Raw genomic sequence first — 22,346 nt, forward strand, 5'->3', positions numbered from 1 at the left:
TTCTCCCCCTTGTAAGACTCTAGTTCCTCAGAGAAATCCTTGAGAATTCTGTTGACAAGTTGCTGTCATCTATCTGGTCTAATGGTATAAATGACTTAGACACTGATTCTGAGTAGTGTGAAAGCCTAATGGTAGAGTGAAATTTTGAGAAGATCTCAAGTGCATTACAAATAAGGTACTTAGGCAGTACCTATATTCATTTCTTACAGTTAGTTTATCAGGTCTTGCTGTTATCTTTTTTTCCCAGAGAAAGGGATTTACAATTTTAGCTCACTCAAATGTAACAGCAACTGATCAAAAATGTTACTACTGTGAGGTATAGAAAGGAATACAATTATTATGACATTTGTTTCAGGAACCAATGAAAGTAGAAAGCAGATGAGATTACATTGGCAAAAAGACAAAACAAAACAAAAAAACCAAACCAAACCAACCAAACAAACAAAAAAACAGCCCAAAATACACACAGGAGGGAAGAGTTGGGGCAGAGGAGAGGACTGTGTTGTGGGTAGTGTACGTAAGCATATCTGACAGAGGGTCAGGATCATGACTTGGCAAACAGCACTTTGGGTAACAGCGTGGGTCAGCTGTAATCAGGCAGTGGAGACATTTGACCTCAGCATTGAGCACAGTGTGCAGGTTCTAGGCCATAAGAAGGCAGATTGCTGTCTCTTGTATGAAAGGGAGTCCCTGTGCCAAGAAAAGTTGTACTGCATCCCTGTACTTGCTTTGAATTATTGGATCCAGTCTAGAGTGAAGACGATTGTGTCCACAGACAAATCCAACAACCTTCCCCCCCCCTCCCCACACACACAATCACAGTATCAGAAATGAAAACAGGGAATGGATGGGAGAAAACTCATAGATAGGAAAAGTTATGTTAGAGTCTCAAAAAAAAAAATGTCTTCAAGTCAAAAAGGCCTTGAGCTGGGACAAGTGCATTGAAATGTGTGTGTGTGTGTGTGTGTGTGTGTGTGAACACATTTGTTGAGGGATGGTGAGGGAGAAAGAAAAAACTAAACAAATATATTGAGAGAAAAGTAGTATCCAAATAATTACAACAGAGTTGTATGGTAACAAGTTATTGGGCCTGCCTGGGCATTAACGATCTCTCCAAGGTGACGGTATGTAAGCTGAGATCGCCATAAAAATACAGACTAAGCAGATCCTACAATCCTTCATCCCTACAACCTATGCTAGAAAAAAGCCTCATGTCCAAAAATCTCAACTTAGAGTATTTAAATGTTCTAAGGCAAATTTGAAGAAAGCAAAGGTGTATATTACTTATATTCTACAAATATCTGTTGTTACAGGTATTAGAGATTCAAAGCCTCAGAGAAATATCCAGGACACAAATACTATGTGAGAGATATTGGATAATTCTATAGTAGATGTTAGAAGCCTCATAATTCTCACCCTTTTAATTCTTTCCCCTTTTAATATCTACCTTTATTTGTGGTTTGCCCTTTCTAAAGAAAGAACTGTACTGAAAACAGTTATAACCTCATTTTTCTTTTTAGTAAGTAAAATGACCATCCATATATTTCCTCCCAATACAGTCTTTATCCTGGACCTCATACTTCTGAGGCCTGCCAGTCTTTGGAGAAGACTAATCCAGGTTTTTCTAAAAGAGATGATCTATTCTAAATACACAACCCCACCAAATTTAAAGATTTTTTTTTTTTTGACAGCTGTTGCTTCCATAGGGGAAAATGGCTTGGGAAGAAATATGTAAGAATTGAACTAAATAAATATAAATTATAAAAGACAAAATGAGTATAATTTTCAAGAGTGCTCCTTGAATCTGGTAATCCAATTCCTAATAGGAGGTTCTTCAGATGGTAATGAAAATATACATTTATTTTGCCCAAATGGATGATATTATCTCCATTTTATTGTTGTTGTCAAGTGGGTAGGGTAAGAGAAAGTGCTGAATGTCCTTCATTTGACCCATAAACAGCTACTTTTTTTTTTTCGGGCTGATATAATTCTTACCTTAAAAAATGCCCATTTGCTGTTGTCATTATTTTGGTCTAAACTCAATTAAATGTGTGTGCTTCACCATTACTAATGGAGGAAAAAACTGCTTAGACAATTGCTCTCTCACCAGCTTCAGGGCAGAGAGCGCCACCTTCAAACAAGGGTCTGAACACCTTATCCTTTATTCTAGAATGTCTCTAAAGACCAAGCCATTCACATCACATTTCATGACACAGTACTTAAAGGAGGTTAAAGAGATTCCTATTTTTCCATTGCCCCCAAATGACTCTTCTTCATTTAGTTTATGAGGTTTATTCTTAATAAATTTTGCACAGTACCACTGGAGTTACTAAAAAAACATCTAAGAGAACATAGAAAGCCTGGAAGACAGGTGGCACTTTGAAGAATGTAAAATTAATTAATTCATTATTTGATGGACCAATCTACCCTTGTTGAAGATTTTTGTAGAGGTAACTTGTGCAGATTGTAAGTGGGCATTATACCTCTGTTTCATTTATATGACAGGACTCCATTTCAGCTTACAAATTACTGTTCAGGATCTTGAAGATGTCAATTGAGTACTGGCATGAAGTTTAGTTTTGGAATGTACACAGAAATGATTTCCTATATATCTGTCCTCATGTTGAGGGTTTGATTGATGGCCCTCCTGACTTTGAGTCAAGAGTGAGATCACTCTCTTGGCAGGCCTTTGGCTTATTCCCTGAAAGTATAAACAGAAATCTACTGTTCACCATTTTTCTCATCCTCTTTCAAGCATAATTTGACTTAGTGATTTGCAACATTAACATTACAATTTAAAGAGATTTTAAGAGGTGGAACATATTTGAGGAAAAGTGAGGAAGGCGATTTTAAATTCAACATATTAAAAGGAAAAAATATAATGAATGCAGATTGATCAGCATGAATGGAAGGCTTGGAATAATGTGTAAGGCTCCTTCCATTTTCTTGTTTCTTGTTTTTTTCTCCTCCTATAACTCTCTTCTTCCCTATTCTCCACCACTCAGTACTTTGCTAACTCCTATTAATCCTTCAAGAGTTATTTTTGAGGAAGCTTCATTCATTTAATGAAAATTTAATGGGTACCCAATAGTTGCTAGTTAGTGTTCTGGAGAATGAGGGAATAGCAGTGAACAAAACAGCAAAAAGAGACAAAACAACCTCCTGTCATGGAGTTTGTATTATAGGCTTGGAAAGGAGACTGATAATAAAAAGAATAATAAATAAAATATGCAAGTTAGGTGTAGATAAATAGAATAATCATATAGGAAGGGGGTTAGTAAGGATCCAGAGCTCTAGTTCTACATAGGGTAACTAGGAATAGTTTGCTAAAATGACATTTGAGGAAATATCTCAAAGGGATGAGGAAATGAGTCCGCAGGTGTCTGTAGGAATAATGGTAAGTAGAGAAAGAAAGAAATGCATAGACTGAAGGAAATAAATTCCTGGAATGAGGAGGGCAGTATAGCTTCAACAGAGAGCACAGGAATATCCTAATAGGAAATAAGCCAGAGGTAACAAGGGGCCAGACTGGATAGGGCTTTGTAGAACTTTAACTTTTATACAGGGTAAGAACTCGCTGAAGGTGGGTTTTTTTTTTTTTTCGGTTTGTTTGTTTGTTTTTGTTTATGTTTTTTGGCAAATGAATGACCCAATTCGCTTTTGTTTTAGCAAGAATCCTTGGGCTGCTGTGTTGAGAATATACCGAAGGAGAACATATACTAAATCTGGGAGGCCTGTTGGGAGGTAGGAGGGAGGCAACTGTAAAAATCTAGGGGTGGGGTGCTGGTAGTTTGGGCCAGAGTTACAGCAAGAGGAGTGTTGAGCATTGAGTGGATTCTGGATGTATTTTGGAAATAGAACCTCTAGATTTGCTGGATTTGATGGAATAGTTGAGAGGCATGAGGGAAAGAGAGGAGTGAGTCAAGAGGACTCCAAGGATTTGGGGCTAAACAATTGGGAGAAAAGAGTTGCACTGTTCCAATGTGGGGGAAGGCAATGGAAGAAGAAGGTTGGGACATAAGAGCAGAGCTCTATTTTGGAATATTTATGTTTGAAATGCCTAATAGACTTCCAAGAAGAGATACTGAATATAAAGATGGATGCAGGGGTATAGATTAGAAGTCTAAGATAGAGATAATCATTTAGGAAAAATCAACCTAATGATACTATTTAAAGCATTGAGATAAGATGATATTATCAAGGAACAACTTATATGTGTAGGAAGAAGAGGAGCAAGGACCTAATCTTGGGGCACTTCTACATTTATAGGCCCAAGAAGGGGATCCTAGCAGAGGAGACTGAGAAGATCAGCCTGAAGGATAAGAGGAGAATTAAGTGAGCTTGTACTTGTAGCCAAGTACAACATACGTGTTTCAAGGAGGAGGGAACGATCAGCTCTGGCAAATGCTGGTGTTTCAAATAAGATGAAAACTGGGAATGTACTATTCGGTTTTAGCCTCATGGAAATTATTGGTGACCATGATAATGGAGTTTTGATGATGTGACAGACATACAGATGTTGGGGTGTTGGAGAGTGAGTGGTTGGGGGAATGCTTTAAGTACCTAGGCACAGATGGCAGGACCTGAGTGTGATAAAGACATGTCTTTGGGGGCAGAGACACCATGACAACTGGATATTAGTTATTCATCAAATATGTATACATCCTGAGGAGAAGGGGTAGCAGATTTCTCCCTTTCAGAGAAGGAAGTTACAAATATGGAAAGAATAGAATGAATCCTAGGGTGTTGGATTAGAGTTGAATTCATCAGTATAATCTCATGTCATGTGTGTGTGTGTGTGTGTGTGTGTGTGCATACATATATAGATGTAGAAATAATATAGAAGTAAATGTATATATGTGTGTATCTAATGTCTGTCTATGCATCTATGTATCTTCACATTCCCTAACTCTGTCTACTGACAGGGAGTGGTAGGGTCTGGGAGAATAACATCCAAATGGCATGAGTGTAACTTAGCAATGATCTTTGTTCCTTAGAGTCACTCATCTTAAACCAGAATTTCTTGGGGAAATGGCTAATGCCAGGGCAAGGTAGTAAAGATGATCCTAGAATATCTTGTGTGAGAAAGCAAGGGGATAATCAAAGAATTATGAGGATGTGTCAATGTGACACAGAATCCATGTTCGGGGGGCCTCTTCTGTCTCAATATGGAAAAACCTGAGCATTGAAATGCATGTTGAGAGTATTATATCCCACTGATTAACAGATTCATGAATCTACACAGATAGAAATACATGTAAATAATGAAAATTTAATTAGAAACAGGATATTTATACAGTCTCAATATAAGTTCAAAAATGCTTTTTAATGGCAAAGGGAAATTTTGTATTTTTACAGTGGAGAAGCCTGACAGTTCATTCAAATGATTAAAGTCATCATTAATATTGGAACAAATAGAAATTATGTAATACATGATAAAATGCAAAGATCCCTGAATCATCTGTATCTAACCATGAGAAAGCATTAGGCAAACCCAAACTGAGAGGCAGTGTACAAAATAACTAGACTAGAGTCTTCAACAGTACTAAGATCATAAATGTCAAGGAAAGATGGAAGAATTGTTCCAGATCGAAGGAGTCCCATGAGTCATGACAACTAAATGCAACATGTGATTCTGGACAGGACAAAATTTTTATTTTGTTTATTTATTTTTATCCATACAGAACATTTTTGGAACAATAGGCAAAACTTGAGTGGTGTCTGAAGATAAGATGGTAGGGGTGTGTTAGTGTTAATTTTCTGATTTTGATGATTGTACCGTGCTTATGTAGAATGTCTTTGTTTTTAAATAGTAAGTATACTATAATATGTAAGGATAATGGGCTATGACCAAAATTTAACCTCAAATGTTTCAGAAAAATAATATTATACTGTTCTTGCAACTTACCTATTATTTTGAGATAGTTTTTTAAAAATATTTTTAAATATTTTTTATTATTTTCATTTATTTATTTATGAATATTATTTATTCATTATTTTATTTATTTATAAATCATTTATTTATTTTTGAGAGAGAGAGAGATAGAGTGTGAGCAGGGTAGGGCAGAGAGAGAGGGAGACACAGAGTTTGAAGCAGGCTTCAGGCTCCAAGCTGTCAGCCCAGAGCCCGATGCGGGGCTTGAAATCATGAACCACGAGATCACGACCTGAGCCGAAGTTGGTGGCTTAACCCACTGAGCGACCCAGGTGCCTCTGAGATCGTTTTTTTAAGTAATAAAAACAAACTACTAATTGAGCTGCATTACAAAGAGAATGAGGAAAAAGAAACCAGACAAAGCAAATATAGACAACTCATCTGAGGAATATCACTGTTGTGGGATGGAGGGAAATGTTTTTGGAGGAGCAGGATACTCAGATTATATCCCTGTTTCTCATCTTTGTCTCTAAGCACGTTATTCATATTGCATTTACCACCTTGCATTGGAAGTATTTTTATAGGCCCATTTCCATTACAGATTGTAAATTCCTTGTGGAAAAGATCTGTTTTATATATATATCCCTTATGTGTAGTATAACACTTTGCATATTATAATGTGCTTATTAAATATTCAAACAACAGAACAATTTTCAAAAAAGCTATGGTTTTTCATGAAAGATATGATGAGTGGTTTCCTTCCTAAATATTAAAGACAAAAGAAGTTGACTTATTTTAAGGAGAAGTAATTATAGTTATAACAAATAACTTCCAGATTTTAGGATATAAAATACTGAAAAGGTTTCTAAGATTGTTTTACAGCTAAGTCTAGTTATTTTTTGGAAATCGTCTGTTCTGTATAGATGAAATAGAAAAAGGAACCAATGAGATACTGAGATAATTGAGCATGTAAAATACTGTGATCATCTGTACACAAAAAAACATTCTTAATGTGGAATGTGTGTGAAATGTTCCTAGGCAGTATCTACAGAAAATGGGCTGGCTCTGTCCCTATTCCCTAGGAAATCAACAATAAATCAGATGATTGACAGATTTTCTGTCACATCTCTGTGTAAACTAATTGCATTTTTTTTTTTTAAGAGAGAAGGAGAGGAGTTTAACAGTTTGGGAAGAAGTGGCTATAAGATATTCATATGCAGTCAAAATAGGATGAAGAAAACTACTTACATTCCTATGTTAAATTTTTAGAGATAGAGTAAATTGGAGGCTTGTTTGTATGAGGTTGTAGTATATAGAGAGCTTTAATAGACATGAAGGGGAGACTAGCAAATCCAAAGCATCATACAGCGTGATAATGTAATACGTTTAGACATAGATCACATCAAGGGCCGGGCTTGTCTGAGTTACTCAGGAAAGAAAACAGAAGTGTGTATGTATAGGGAACAGGGATAGGAAGAGAAGGGATGGGAAGATGGGTGAATGGGAGAAGAGGAGGCCAGCATAGGAGTAAATGTTGAAATAAGACCTATGAGCTCATGGAAAATAAAAAGTGGAAACAAAAACAAGAAAAATCTTTGAAAAGCTTATCTGTGTATACAGTTATTTCCCTGTAGCATCTTTCGTGTGGTCAGAAGGAGTGAAAATATAAGCAGTTACTCACTGAATCAAACCAGTAATGGGAACACACGCACATTCCTAATTTTTGAGGGCAGCCCAAATGATTAATTTGTGCCAAATCAACTTTCCCTGAATGATCTCCTCAACCCTTTTATTCATAGTTTGTATACATGTAGCTTAAAAGGGAATATTTAATAGGCTGGAGTATTTATAATCATATAAAAACTCATGTTAGTAAACAAGGTAACTCTGTAAAGGTGATGAATCCTTATATGACACATTTATCTGTTAGAAAATGGTGCCTTTACTGCTTAGAATTGTAACAGTGTAGATTGGAGGTTTTATTTTTGGAGTATCAATTAGACAATCAATCAATTAGTATTTATTGAGCTTCTGCCCAGCACGTAGGGCACGCTCATCAAATTTGCAAATGACACAAATCTTGGAAGATGGTAAATACATTGATGACAGGCATAGCGTCCAAAAAGATTTTGACAGCCTAGAGCAATGGGCTGAATCTAACAAGATGAAATATAACCTGGTTAAATATAAATTTCTGTCCTTGGGTCCATGAAGCTAACTGCATATACACAGGAAGGAGTGGATGTGCTTTAGGCAGTGATGCAAAAAAGAAAAGACTTAGTACTGTAGTGAATAATCAGTTCAACTTAATAATTTGTCAGTTTTAGCTGTGTGATGTCATTGCCAAAAATCTAGCATGCAATTTTGGATTATATTAAGGTGATAATCCTGTTTCAGTTTGGCAAGTCAAGTCACAAGTAGAGATTGTAGTATTTCTGGAGCCACATTTTAAGAAGAGAGGGACCCAAAACCATGTCATATTTAGAATACCACACAAATGAAACACATTTATCCTGAAGAAGATTTAGGAGAAAAACGACATCTTTCTTTACATCTGTGAGCTTTCACATGGAAGAGAGATCGGATTTGCTTGGGGTGGCTTCAGTAGTTAGTGCTGGACCTTATGAATTGAAGTTATAGAGAGATATTTTTCAGTTTAATCATTTATAATAGTAAAAGCTGTTCAAAGATCAAAGGGTTCCCCAAGTCTGCAGTTAAACTTTCGAGTCCTCATTTTGGGGGTAGGACCACTGCATATTGATAGTCTGAGAAGTGAACAAGGTAAAGTGAGTACATACAGTCAGCACAGTGTCAGGAAAATGACAAGTGATTATGTAGTTCATAGGGGTTGTTACTCTTATTGTGGGAGGTGTTTGACATGAAGCTGGAATCATCACTGTGTGGAGTTATAGCAGAGAGACTCATGGATGGCTCTGACACATGAGATGGCTGTGACTTCAAAATGCTAATTGGGTCTAACTGACTAACAAAAATTGGTTAAAACAGCCGACCTTCTCTGTGACCTTGAATAATGTAACCTTTTTGTTTTCAATTCTCTGTGATTCAGCTTCATTATTTTAAAAATAGAGGTAATAACAAAACTTCATTGGATTGTTGTAAGGATAAAAAGGAAAAATACACATAAAAATTGTAATGCCCAAAATGTCTAACATTTTACTATATGTGAACACATTTATAATGCTGAAATAGGTGGAAAATGATTATTGGAAGATACAGGACTTGAGATATGTTTGGAAAAGTAGTACAAATTTAGGTAGATGAGAGGAAGCAGCAAGGTTATTCCCATACAAAATAGCTTGAACAAAACACAGAGATGGAAACAAGCATTGTGCGATCACCAGACAAGGGGGAGACTTCAATTAGATGAGGTTGGCTGTCGATGATTAGTTAGAAATAAAATTGGGGTGGGATGAGTAAGGAAAAACCTCAGAAGACCTTTGGTTTCAGATAGTAAGCAATAAGAGGGACATCCCGCACAGGCTTAGGTAGGGGGATAAAACATAGATGTGATATTTTTTATTTTATTTTTTTAGTGTTTATTTTTGAAAGAGACAGAGCATGAGTAGGGAAGGCCAGAGTGAGAGGGAGACACAGAATCTGAAACAGACTCCAGGCTCTGAGCTGTCAGCACAGAGCCCAATGCTGTGCTCAAACCCACGAATTGTGAGATTGTGACCTGAGCCAAAGTCAGATGCTTAAATGACTGAGCCACCCAGGTGCCCCAATTTTATTTATTTTTAAGTATTTGTTTTGAGAGAGAGAGAGAGAGAGAGAGAGAGAGAGAGAGAGAGAGAGAACATGAGCATGTGTGCACACATGCACTTGTGAGCAAGTAGGGGAGGGGTAGAGCAGGAGCAAGAATCCCAAGCAGGCTCCACAGTATCAGTGCAGAGCCTGATGTGGGGCTCAGTCTCACAAACCATGAGATTATGACCTGAGCTGAAGTCAAGAGTTGGTCGCTTAACTGACTGAGCCACCCAGGCACCCCCATACATGTGATATTTAAAAATAACTTACGGAGTTTTTAGAATAAATTGCCTTCCTTATGCTTAAAAAATTATAGATGGAATAGTAGAATCCTTTTTGCAGAGCTTTGGTTAACCTAGAAATAGAAATTCTATTTCAGGAATTTCTATTTCAGAAAGTCCAAGACATATTTCCTCCACAACGTTTTCCCTTCAGATTCATATCACAGTATTTTTTTTGTTTGAATTTCTTAGTGTTCAAAATGATGATCTTTATATTTCTATCATCCATCATTATTTTTTGAAGATTCAAAAAATTATTGAATTATTTGAATTCAAGATATGTTGCCAGATCACTTTATCTTATCTATAAAAGTATTATTCAAAATTCTTTTTAATTTTTGAATGTTTGAGAAAGAGAGTATGCATGGGGGAGGGGCAAAGAGATGGGGAGACACAGAATCCAAAGTAGGCTCCAGACTCTGGGCTGTCAGCCTAGAACCTGACACGGGGCTCAAACTTCTGGACCATGAGATCATGACCTGAGTCGAAGTCGGATGCTTAACCTACTGAGCCACCCAGGTGCCCCCATTCAAAATTCTTAAAATAGTTTTGCTTTACAGACCCCCTGGTGTGTCAGCTGGTTACGCATCTGACTCTTGATTTCAGCTTTGGTCATGATCTCACGGTTCATGAGTTTGAGTCCTGCATTGAATTTTGTGCTGGGTGTGGAGCCTGCTTAAGATTCTCTCCCTCTCCATCTGCCTTGTATGTGTACACGCACTCATACTCACCAGCTCTCTCTCAGAAAAATAAATAAAATAAAAAAATGTTGCTTCAAAATGAAACCCTTTGAATGAATGAAAGTGGTATTTCTAGGAAGCTTGTAAGTTGGTCCTGAAAAGACAAGTCCCATAGAAAATGTCCAGAATCATATTATACACAATACATGAATGGATTAAGGCCAAACTTTTCAAAATAACTCTTTGAAAAGGATAACACTTTATTAACTGCATGTGTCAGTACTTAAAAGCAACCATCATCGCTTATAGTGATGCAAACACTACTACCTAGTGTTGTAAAATTATTCATATATACAAACTCCTTGTGAGAAAGGATCATGGCTTTATTTTCTTGGTACAATGTATAGGGGCCGTTTGAGTGCTGGGTTCATGCTTTATTGAATTAAACTGAAATTAGAAAGATAGAGGCAACAAGGAAACTATTTCTCTGCTGAGGAAGTTAGCACAGGTGTTCTATTTCCCAGCCTGAATAAGAGTTTCTTTGGATTTTTGGTAGCCAGCAGAAGTAGAAAAGCAACAAAAATTTGGCATTCCAGTGAATCAGATGATTGACAATTAGGATACACCTGTCCAGTTGTACTTGATTGCATTTTTTTCTTGATAGCCTCTCCACTATTGTGTGACTTTCTGGAATTCTACACCTCTCTGATCAGACAAAAGAATGGTCAGGTATTCTACTTAAAAAAAAAAAATCGAATACACTTTTATGCTCAAAGGAATGAGTACAGATGACCACAGGGACATGAATTTGGCCTAAAAATTAATTAAAATAAAATATGAAACCCTAAGAAAATGAAGGATTGAGAATGACCTGCTCCCCTCTATCTTTTTTCCAGTGTGTTTTTTAAATCTCTTATTGAGGGGATTTAAGGCCTTTCTACATCTGCTACTGGCTTTGCCAATTCATTCCTTCAAGCCTCACCAATAAACATGTACAAACTCCTCCAAGCCTCAAGGGGTGGAAATTGAGATAGGTGTGAAGTCTACTTCAGCAGAAGGCTTTCTTTTTCACAAATTAGAAATTCCACCACATGTATTCCTATTCCTCTAAATAACTGGCAAGGGGATCATCAGAATGAGATATTGCAAAGCACTACCCTCATCTTCACAGTTCTGGTGTGATGGGCCCCCAGACCAGAATTGCAAAGTAGTTAAGAGAATCTTGGAATATAAAACATGGTACAGAACACCGAAGAAGATGTAATCTTATTTATAGAAAGGTGGTTGATATGGGAGGGGACAACAGAAGAGAGTGGCTTGAGATCATCATTAATCATTTTGAAAGTACCACCAAAGTGAAAACATCCTTCCAGAATTCACTGCAAGTGACACTGAATCCTTCTCCTAAGCAAATATGCGATTAGTTGATAAAAAAAAAAAAAAAAGGTCCTGAACTCTTGACTACAGATATAATACAGTGAATATAGAAAATCAAAAACATGCTTTCTATCTGACTCAAAATAAAGGTGCACTTAAACTTGTAAAAGACAACATTTTTATTTGAATGATATGACAGAACTGTCACAGGAGTGTTACCTGCTATAAAGAAAGCCTAAGAATTATTACCTTTATTAGACCAGTGACACTGAGATTTAGCCATACATTTCTAACTTCTGTCCCTCTACAGAGACAATTTTCTTTTCTTAAATAAACTGTCATGCTAGTGTTAATATATTGTTGGCTCTCTCATGCTCTGAGAATACTGCTGATATAAAACATGTATATGTTAGATTGGTAATAGTATCTTTAGTGTAGCTGAGTAGAACAAATGTGTTTCCCTCATGGCTGTGCTAATGTGATAAAGGAAAATTGGCTGTTCATCAGCTTTTGGCTGGGTAAAGACAGTAGAGATGGAACCACATTCTTTTTTATGCATTAATACCATCGAGAACTTTTCACTAGTTATATTTCATGTGCCTGCATGTTGCGCGAAGATGTTGTAAAACATGAGATAATGCTACAAATAACAAAGTAGAAAAGCCTGTATCTTTTATAATGATAACAGTCAAACACCAAATGACAGTAACAGGCTGTAAAAAATGGGCTGCAAAAAAAAAAATGCAGCCCTACTACCCAGCACAGAGGTATATATGCAGGCCCACAAGGAGTTGGCATGCGTTTTTAGTTCTTTATGTCAAGGCTATGTTTTATAAATAAGTAAAATGTAACACAGGGTCAGTGCAGTTAAGGAACTACCTGATTTTAATAAAAGCAGATTCGATAGTATGGAGAAAATCCATATTGAATAGCTTTTTGAAAAATTACTATTCCTAAGTAATTATGTTGTTAACTGTCAGGATTAGTTGGTTGGTTGGTTTGTTTGGAGAGAGAGGGCTGTTAAAAAGAGTTCTTAAGACAGTCACTCACATAATATTCTAAAGATGTTAGGGAATGGTTATTTATTTTCATCAGTTATTATGAGAAAGTTTTAATACAATAGTATTTGAATGCTATGATTGGATATATTTTTAATTAAAATGTTAGCATCTAACCTTTCACCTACAGGATGACATATTCCTCTTTCTCCTCCTATTTCTACCCCATCCTCATGTTTTGCCATTTCAGCTCCTTGCTAGAGCACCAATGATTCCTTTTACATTCAAGTTAAATGCACTTGAACAAAACTGTTTGCAGAGGCTAAAGTTGATGTCAAATAGCTGATCAGTTTGTTCAGAAATATGTGTAATCATTGAAGATTTTGTATTAATACCATCTAGGAAGTTGTCTGCAGAACAGTTTGAGTTGGCTATTCAGGGGTCATGACACATAAGCAAAATTTCATGACTTCATAATTTTACAGTTAGGGTATGATTCAGGGGTCATCCAACCACAACTCATAGAACAAATCTGGTTGGTCAGATGTTTAACTCACATATGTATTGTCTCTGGCTGCTTTCCTATTACAAGAGCAGAGTTGAGTAGCTGTGACCTGGATCATTTATATCACAAAATCAAATCACTTGGTTTGAAAAAAGACAATATTTATCCTCTGACTGTTGACAGAAAAAGTGTTGATCCCTGATGTAGAGAGTTGATAATCCCTGATTAATTAGTCTAGAATATCATTGTCAGATTTTTCTCTTCTGTATTGGGGAAATAACAACTGAAAATCATCAACTATGACGCCAATACTATAAAGGAAATGTTTACAGGAAGCATTTTTTATTAGCAACTTAAATTGAATTATATCCATAGGCTATACATTTTTGGCATACTTAGTTTTGAATATTTGTACTTTTTGCATTTATTTCTATATTTTCCAATTATGGTTATAACAAATTTAACTAGTATATAAAGAAACACTATATTCTCAAAAAATTATGAAGACCTAACAGTGCTGCCAAACATATGAGACAAAAAATTGTGTATACCTGTAAATACCCTAGTAGAAATCACAGCATAAAACTATAATATGTAGGTTCATATCTAGATATATAGACATACAAATATATCACTGAGCCATTAAGATAAATTGTTTTCAGTCATTCCAACTGAAGAAAGTAGTGAAGTAGGAAATTAACTTGTGAAACACTGCTGAAATGTAGTTATGATAAAATACAAGGTTATGTAATTAAAATAATGTGATAATTTCTTGCAGGTGCATCAGAGAAAAATCAGTTTCTTCATCAATGGTTTGGAGGAAGATAATACAGCATTTGCTGCAATAACTCTAAGTGGTTCAATTACAGATTTTGCCTCTGGTACTACGCAAATAGGACAGAGTTTAAATGGTAAGATTCTGACTTCAGAAAATTACTTATTTTGTCTAATTATAGTATTCCTTAAGAAAGTGTCAAAAATAATTGTTTTAAATATCTAGGTGTATTTGTTTCCTAGCGCTGCTGCAACAAATTAGCAGCAACCGGTTGGGAGCTTAATAAAGTAGACATTTATTCTCTTTTTACAGTTCTGGAGCCCACAGGTCTGAAATCGAGGGTTTGCAGGGTTGGATTTTTCGGGAGGTTCTGATTGGTTCTATGCCTCTCTTTCTGTTGGCTTTCAGTAGTCCACAGCGTCCTTGGCTTGTGGCTGCATAGCCCCCTTGGCCGCCATGTTTACATGACCCTCTCCTCTGTGTTCTGTTCCCTTCTCTTCTAAGAGAACGTGTGGTTGGATGTAGGGCCCACCATGATCCTATATACTTTCCTCTCCAGATCCCTAATTACATATGCAAAGACCCTATGTCCAAATATAGTCACAGTCACAGATTCCAGGGGGACATGCCTTTTGGAGGTCACTTTTCAACCACTATACTGGGGAAGTTTAAAAATAAAATGTATCTATTATGATCAAGTTTTACTTATTTCTTTTTTCTTTTAAATGTTTATTTGAGAGAGAGCGAGAGAGAGAGAGAGAGCACATGAGAGCATGAGAAGGGGAAGGACAGAGAAACAGGGAAAGAGAGAATCCCAAGCAGGCTTTGCACTGTCAGCACAGAGCCTGACGTGGGGCTTGATCTCATGAAACTGAGTTCATGGACCTGAGCCAGAATCAAGAATCATAAGCTTAACTGACTGAGCCACCCTGGTGCCCCTGATCAATATTTACATAGGAACAATATGTGATAAACTATATTTTCTCAGTCTTTTCTTTTTTTGGTTTGGATTTTAAAGTAGGTTTTAGAATATTAAGTAGAAATTGAAATTTAATATTCAACAATAATAAGCTGGATTTGTGATGTTCATATCTTCCCATCCTAAAAACAGGCCATAGAGGTTTAAAGGATTATATACTACATCCTGAAAAATAAATACTCAGAAATTGAATTTAGAATTAACTTGAAATAATTAGCACAATGGTTTGTAAATTACCTTCACTTTAAAAATGGAACAATTACTTTATATTATTAAATAATGAATACTAATTATAAGAAAATTCAAATAATATAGAACTCCATGAAATAGAAAATATTTTACAGTTTTCTACCTTCATAGATACAGTTAACTTTTTTATATCCTTCCAGAACTTTAGTACATAGAGCTGGATATATGGTTATAAAAATAATTCTCTAAAAATGAAATTATAATACATATGCTTTCTCCAAGGCCTCTAAAAAGAAACACTTCCTCTCCAAATGTTATGGACAACATTCCATGTTAATATTCCTTCTCATTTAAAATGACTGCATTGTGCCCAATTGCATGGCCATAACAAAAACTTTTAAAACATGCTCCTAATAATGAGCATTTAGATTATTCCTAATAGTTCAATATTATTAGCCGTTATTTGCTAGAAATCACTATACATGCCTATATTTCTATATCTTCATTTCTAGATCTCTATTGTGCACACATGCGCGCGCGCACGCACACACACCACACCCCCCCCCCCCCACACACACACTTACATAGGCATTTGAGCAACTGATAGCATAGTTCCTTAAGACTTTACACTCTGTTGTCAGCTTGAGTTCAAGTCCCAACTGCCCACCTACTAGCTATGTGATCTGGAACAATTTTTAAATGACTCTAAACTGTAGTTACCCCAAATTTATTTAATTTACGTACTTTTTAAGTTTTTATTTAAATTCCAGTTAACATTCAGTGTAATATTACTTTCAGGTGTAGAATATAGTGATTCAATACCCAATGCTCATTACGACAAGTGCCCTCCTTAATCCCCATCACCTATTTAACCCATCTCCCCCCTGGTAACCATCAGTTTGTTCTCTATAATTCAGAGTCTGTTTCTTGATTTGTCTCTGTCTCCTCTCTCTCTCTTTCTCTCTCTCTCTTTTTTTTTTACCTTAGCTTATTTTGTTTCTTAAATTTCACATAAGAGTGAAATTGTATATGTGTCTTTTCTGACTTAATTTTGCTTCACATTCTACTCTCTAGTTCCATCCTTGTTATTGCAAATGGCAAGATTTCATTCTTTTTTTATATCTGAATAATATTCCTGTGTATGTGTGTGTGTGTGTATTACATATTAAATCTTCTTATCCTTTCATTAACCAATGGACCAATGGACACTTGGGCTGCTTTCAAATATTGGCTATTGTAAATAATGCTGCTATAAACATAGGGGTGCATGTAACTTTTTGAGTTAGTGATTTTGTATTCTTTTAGTTACTCTAAATTTGAAACAATGATGATGACATTACAGTTCCATTGTGAGGATCAAATAAAGCTATTTATGAAAAGCATTGTTTTTCTAGAATCTGGCACATTGTAGTTGCTGAAAACTTAATGGCATTCTTTGATCAACAGAAGCTCTTAATTTTAATGATGTCCAATTTACTAATTTTTCTTTTATACTTAATATTTGTATGTCCAGTTGAGGAAATCTTTGTACACCCTGATATCGTGGAGATATTACTTTTACATTTTATCTGGAAATGTTATTATTTTACATCTCAAATTTAGGTCTGTTTTCTGTCTGACTTTATTTTGGGTATTTTATGAGGTAGGGGGTCAGGATTCATTTTGTATTTCTCACTTGAATATCTAACTGATCCAGAATCATTTTTATTAAACAGATCATGTCTTCACTCCCCTGCAATGAGTGGTAACTGTCACAAATCATGTACCTGCATATGTGAAGATGGTTTGCTCCCGAGCTCTCTATTTGTTCCAATGATTTGTTTGCCCATATTTGATTCACAACATTTAGTTTTTATAATTGTAGTTTTGTAAAAGTCTTAAAATCTGAAAGTATTTAATTTTATGTTTTTTTCTTTCAATATTGTCTTGGCTATTTATATGAATTTTAGATGCAGTTTTACAATTTTCACAAAGATTCTGAGATTTAAATCATAAACTCAATTTTGGGAAAATGGGTATCTGTATGATATCAGATCTTCCAATCCATGAACAAAATGTATTTCTTAATTTCTCTTAAAAATGTCTTTAGTTTTTCTAAATTTATTTTTTTTATGTTGAGAGACAGAGAGAGAGAGAGAATCAATCCCACGCAGGCTTTGCACCACCAGTGCTAAGCCTGACCTCATGGATCATGAGATCATGACCTGAGCTGAGATCAAGAGTTGAGTTAGATGCTTAACCAACTGAGCTACCCAGGCACCCTATTGTTGTTAGTTTTCGGTCCAGAAGTTTCGCTCATTTATAAGACTTAGGTCTATTATTTCTTGTTTTTTTCTCATCAGTTATGCTTACTATTGTTTTTGAACTTTTTTTCTGGTTTTTGTTTTTAATTCTATAAAAATACCATCAATTTTTTTTTTTTTACAAATAGTTTATTGTCAGGTTGGTTTCCATATAACATCCAGTGCTCATCCCTGCAAGTGCCCTCCTCCATGCCCATCTCCCCCCTCCCCCCAACACCCATCAGTCCTCAGTTTGTTATCAGTATTCAAGAGTCTCTCATGGTTTGCCTCTCTCTCCCCCACTATTTCCCCCCTTATTCTCCCCCATGGTCCTCCGTTAAGTTCCTCCTAATCCTCCTATACATGCAAACATATGGAAATACCATCAATTTTTATATTGACCTTAAATAAGTCCATTGACTTTGCTAAATTTTAATTCTTTTTAAAAATTTTTTTAAAAATTTATTTCTGAGAGAGACAGACAGAGGAGGGCAGGGATAGAGAGAGAGGGAGACACAGAATCTGAAACAGGCTCCAGGCTCTGAGCTGGCAGTCAGCACAGAGCCCAACGTGCGGCTCGAACCCATGAACTGTGAGATCATGACCTGAGCCCAGGTGGACGCTTAACCAACTGAGCCACCCAGGCGCCCCTAAAGTTTAATTCTAATAGTTATACCGTCCTTCTGGTTGCATATAGTAAATGATCAGTTTTTTCAAATACTTTTTTTTTTTTTCATGTTTTATTTATTTCTAGGAGAGAGAGAGAGAAACAGCGTGAGCAGGGGAGGGTCAGAGAGAGAGGGAGTCACAGACTGAAACAGGCTCCAGGGTCTGAGCTGGCAGTCAGTACAGAGCCCGACGCGGGGCCCGAACCCACGAACTGCGAGATCATGACCAAAGCGAAAGTAGGATGCTTTAACCGACTAAGCCACCCAGGCGCCCCTTCAAATACTTTCAATAAATGCATAAGTGGTCATGGCTTTGGAATTGCCACATAGTTATTTATAAGTGTCATTAATTTTGAAGTAATGCAGAATTTCAGTTTATGTTCCCCTATTGCCCGAGTTTTCTATAACCTAGATAATAGCTTATCGAAAAAAGATGTATATTTTTAATATTCAAAGTAAATTCTAAAACTCCGTGGTTAAATTCCCTAGCTCTGGTGTCAAAAAACTTAGACCTGAATCCAACCCAGGTGTGTGCCTTTGATAAAAATATGTCTCCTTTTTAAATCTCAGGTTTTTAATCTGTTAAGTGATGTTTTCATAAATAATTCATAGGACAATAATAATAATTATATGAAATCATGTATGAGTAGTATATGTTGCTTATCATATAGTAAATGCTCAATGAGTGGCAGCTATTATTAGCCTCTGTAACACCTATGTTCTTATTGTAAGGAAGAATAACAATATCTTTCTGTAGAATTGTTGAGCGATGAAAAGACAAAATGTCTAGACATAACTCTAGTTAATTTGTATATGCTCTTCGATGAAACTAAGCTTATGTGAAGACGTAATTGAAGGAAACTATATATTTAGAAACTTGGTGTGAGTAATTATCGTATTGGAGAATTTTATAAAGTACCCTGCATGCAGAATTTCTTAATAAAACATTAAATCTTGTGAGCCTTATTTCAATATTTAATCCCCATTAGTACTTCTAAAAGTGTTTTATTGCACCAAATGTTGCTTAAAGTATTCGATAGTGCTATAAATTAGTCTGCTATGCACTGTGGGGTTGAAGTGACTTGCTTCTATTCTTCTTCAAAGCACAATGAATGCTTCAAAAGGACACTGTGGACTGAATATGATCTTTGTTTTTAAACTATGTAAAAATAATTTTAACTTCTGATTAGAAAACGTATCATTGGGAAGGGGTTGATTTCAAAGGTAACTTAGTTTTTATTATAATTTTCTCCTTAAGATTTGGGCATCAGAGTGCTACAAAGGAAAGGGTACTTTAAAATATTTTTTGTCTTTATTCTATCAATTTATAGGTACAGTTGTACCTACTGTATCTTTTCTCTAATTAGAGATGGCATGTAGACTGGCTCATTACTTCTGCCTAATGAGCCAGGCTCCATGCCACCTCTCTAATCAGAAAAGAGATAGGTACAGAATGTTCCCACGGACTTATTATAAATCATTTTCTTTCTCTCGCTCCTTTTTTTAATCAAAAAATTAAGTCACTGCCCTCCATACTTTTGTCCATATCCAAGATGGTTTCATTCAGAAGAGGTAATTGTGCAAGAGATTACTGCGAGCTGAATTAAGGGTGCTCTCATGCAGTGCGGGGCCGGCTGTCTGTGCTTCGGAACATACACTGCCTCAAATACTAGCATATCGAACGAAGGCCCCTAGGAGACCTAGATGTCTTCCCTCTCTTTCTCTGGTTGGGCTTAACTTGTTTCCCTGTTTCTTTACCCAGGAAGCAACAACTTTGCACAAGCAACTTTGGCTTGCTACAGAGTTTTTTTGTTTTTTTGTTTTTTGTTTTTTTTTTTAGTGGAGTCTCATCTCTGTCATAACTTTCTAGGGAAATATGTTGCCAAATACACTTTGTTTTGCTGCAGGCCTTGTCTTTACCTCCCCTAGGATATTAATCAATGACCACATGGATGCTTTTCACTGACCCCTGTATACATAATAATGGAATATGTATACATATATGCTAATGAAATAACCTTTTTTGATGGAGTTGATTATTTAATACACAAATAGAGAACACTTTAGACCATCTCTATCAACCAATATGTATAAGTTTCTTCCTGGAGCATTTTCTTCCAGTGCAAGTTTATCTCAGTGTCTCCAATTGAACATAAAACCTGAAGGAGTTATGGAAGCAGACATGTAATTGTAAGAAGTCTTTAATTTCACTGTGGTAATAAACTGTAACAGCCCTCCAATTTTGAGTTTAAAAACACAAGATTTAGTGAATTTAAACTTTTCATGGCTACTTCTGAACTCATTTATCAACAGAGTTCTAATTCCCCTAATTTACATTTGGGAATTTCCATGTTATGCATTTATAAGTGGGTAGCACTTTCTTAAGAAATGCATTGGTAATTAAAGAATCAATAAAGATTTTTCGTTTCTCTGTGAAAGTGAATATGCAAGGAGGAAAAGGATAATCATCTAACGCTAACTCCAACTTCCTTTCCCTTTCCTGTTTTCTGCTGTGTGCTGTGTCTTATTCATCTGCTTGTTTTTCATTCTTTAGTTGAAATACTATTTTAATTTCTGCTGGTGGCCCATGGGTTAATATGTCTAACCTCACTTGGATATAGAGGAAAGGAAAGGAAAATATTGAAACATCTGACATTTTCTTTTTAGTTGAGATTATAAAATTTTTCTGAGTTTTTTGGTATTAGGTTGAAAAAACGAAAAGTATGGAAATTGATTAACTAAGATAGGTTAATGGAATGGAAGGAGAGTATAGAAACAAGGCATATATAGGTATAGAGGGGTTTATTTGAAGATTAAGTTGGTGTTTCAGATTATCCTAGAGAAGATTTCTAGCAATAAATCAGGACAATTGGCCAACTATGTTACAAAATAAAAAGATAAATGTATTCCTTACAACTATAATAAATAAAAACTGCAGATGAGTTAAAATGTAAATGCAAAGTATGTCATCAGGGGTAGTAGAGGAAGATGAAGGCAAATGTTTCTATAATTCTGGCATATTTAAGACTGTTGTTAGCATGATACCATGGGAAGAAACACTATAGGAAAATATTGAAAACATCTGACGAGTAAGCTGAGAATTTAAAATTTAAACAATGCTTATAATTTTATGCTTAATTTGGCAAGGAATAAAAAAGAGATGATACTAGTGTAGAAAGAGTTTAGGATAATCTGGCAAACTACAATAAGTAAAAATTTAAAGACAATTTAATCCAAGAATTCTACTTCCAGAATATATCTCAAGAATATAATTAGAGAAAACCTTAAATATGTACTCAAAAGTACTCATTGTAGAATTAAAGTAGCAAATAATTGGAACCAATTAAACACTTCAAAAGGAAATTGATTAAGTAAAGTTTAAGTTATACTTACAATGGAAAAGTGTGCAAAACTAAGAGAAAGGAAATATGTCTATTTGTAGAGGCAGAGGAGTAGGTTCATGACATGTTATTACATGAGAAAGCAAGAGTATGTAGTATAATATACTCTGAATTAAACATGGGTTGGCAAAACACAATCTACACTGGGCATTTAAATTATTGGACATACAAATTATTATTGCTGTAATAATTAGCACCTAAGAAACAAGGCATTGAATTTAGAATAAGACAGAATTGGGTTTGAATCCCAGCTCTACTTCTTAAAAAGTCAAGTGATTTTGGCAAAGAATTTTACTTCTTGGAGTTCCCGCGTGGCTCAGTTGGTTGAGCATCTGACTTCAGCTCAGGTCATGATCTCACAGTTCATGAGTTTGAGCCCCGCATCTGGCTCTGTGCTGACAGTTCAGAGCCTGGAGCCTGCTTCAGATTCTGTGTCTCCCTCTCTCTCTCTCGTGTTCTGTTTGTCTCTTTCAAAAATAAATGAACATTAGAAAAAAATCTTTAAAAGAATTTTATTTCTCAGTCCAATTTCCTGATTTGTTTCCCTAATTTTTCTAATTTGTCATGT

The 22,346-nt window shown here is 35.7% G+C and overlaps 1 protein-coding gene across 1 annotated transcript in view; it reads left to right on the forward strand.

Moving 5' to 3' along the window:
* The window catches only part of USH2A (usherin), a 231,186-nt gene that overhangs the window by 51,562 nt on the left and 157,278 nt on the right, over positions 1 to 22,346 (forward strand). The window contains exon 4 of the mRNA XM_039249900.1: positions 14,263 to 14,395. Coding sequence (XP_039105831.1) covers positions 14,263 to 14,395 — 133 coding nt within the window. The remainder of the gene's footprint in view (positions 1 to 14,262; positions 14,396 to 22,346) is intronic.

Source organism: Hyaena hyaena, unplaced genomic scaffold (assembly GCF_003009895.1).
Source record: "Hyaena hyaena isolate Hyena2069 unplaced genomic scaffold, ASM300989v1 scaffold_349, whole genome shotgun sequence".
Taxonomy (NCBI): domain Eukaryota; kingdom Metazoa; phylum Chordata; class Mammalia; order Carnivora; family Hyaenidae; genus Hyaena; species Hyaena hyaena.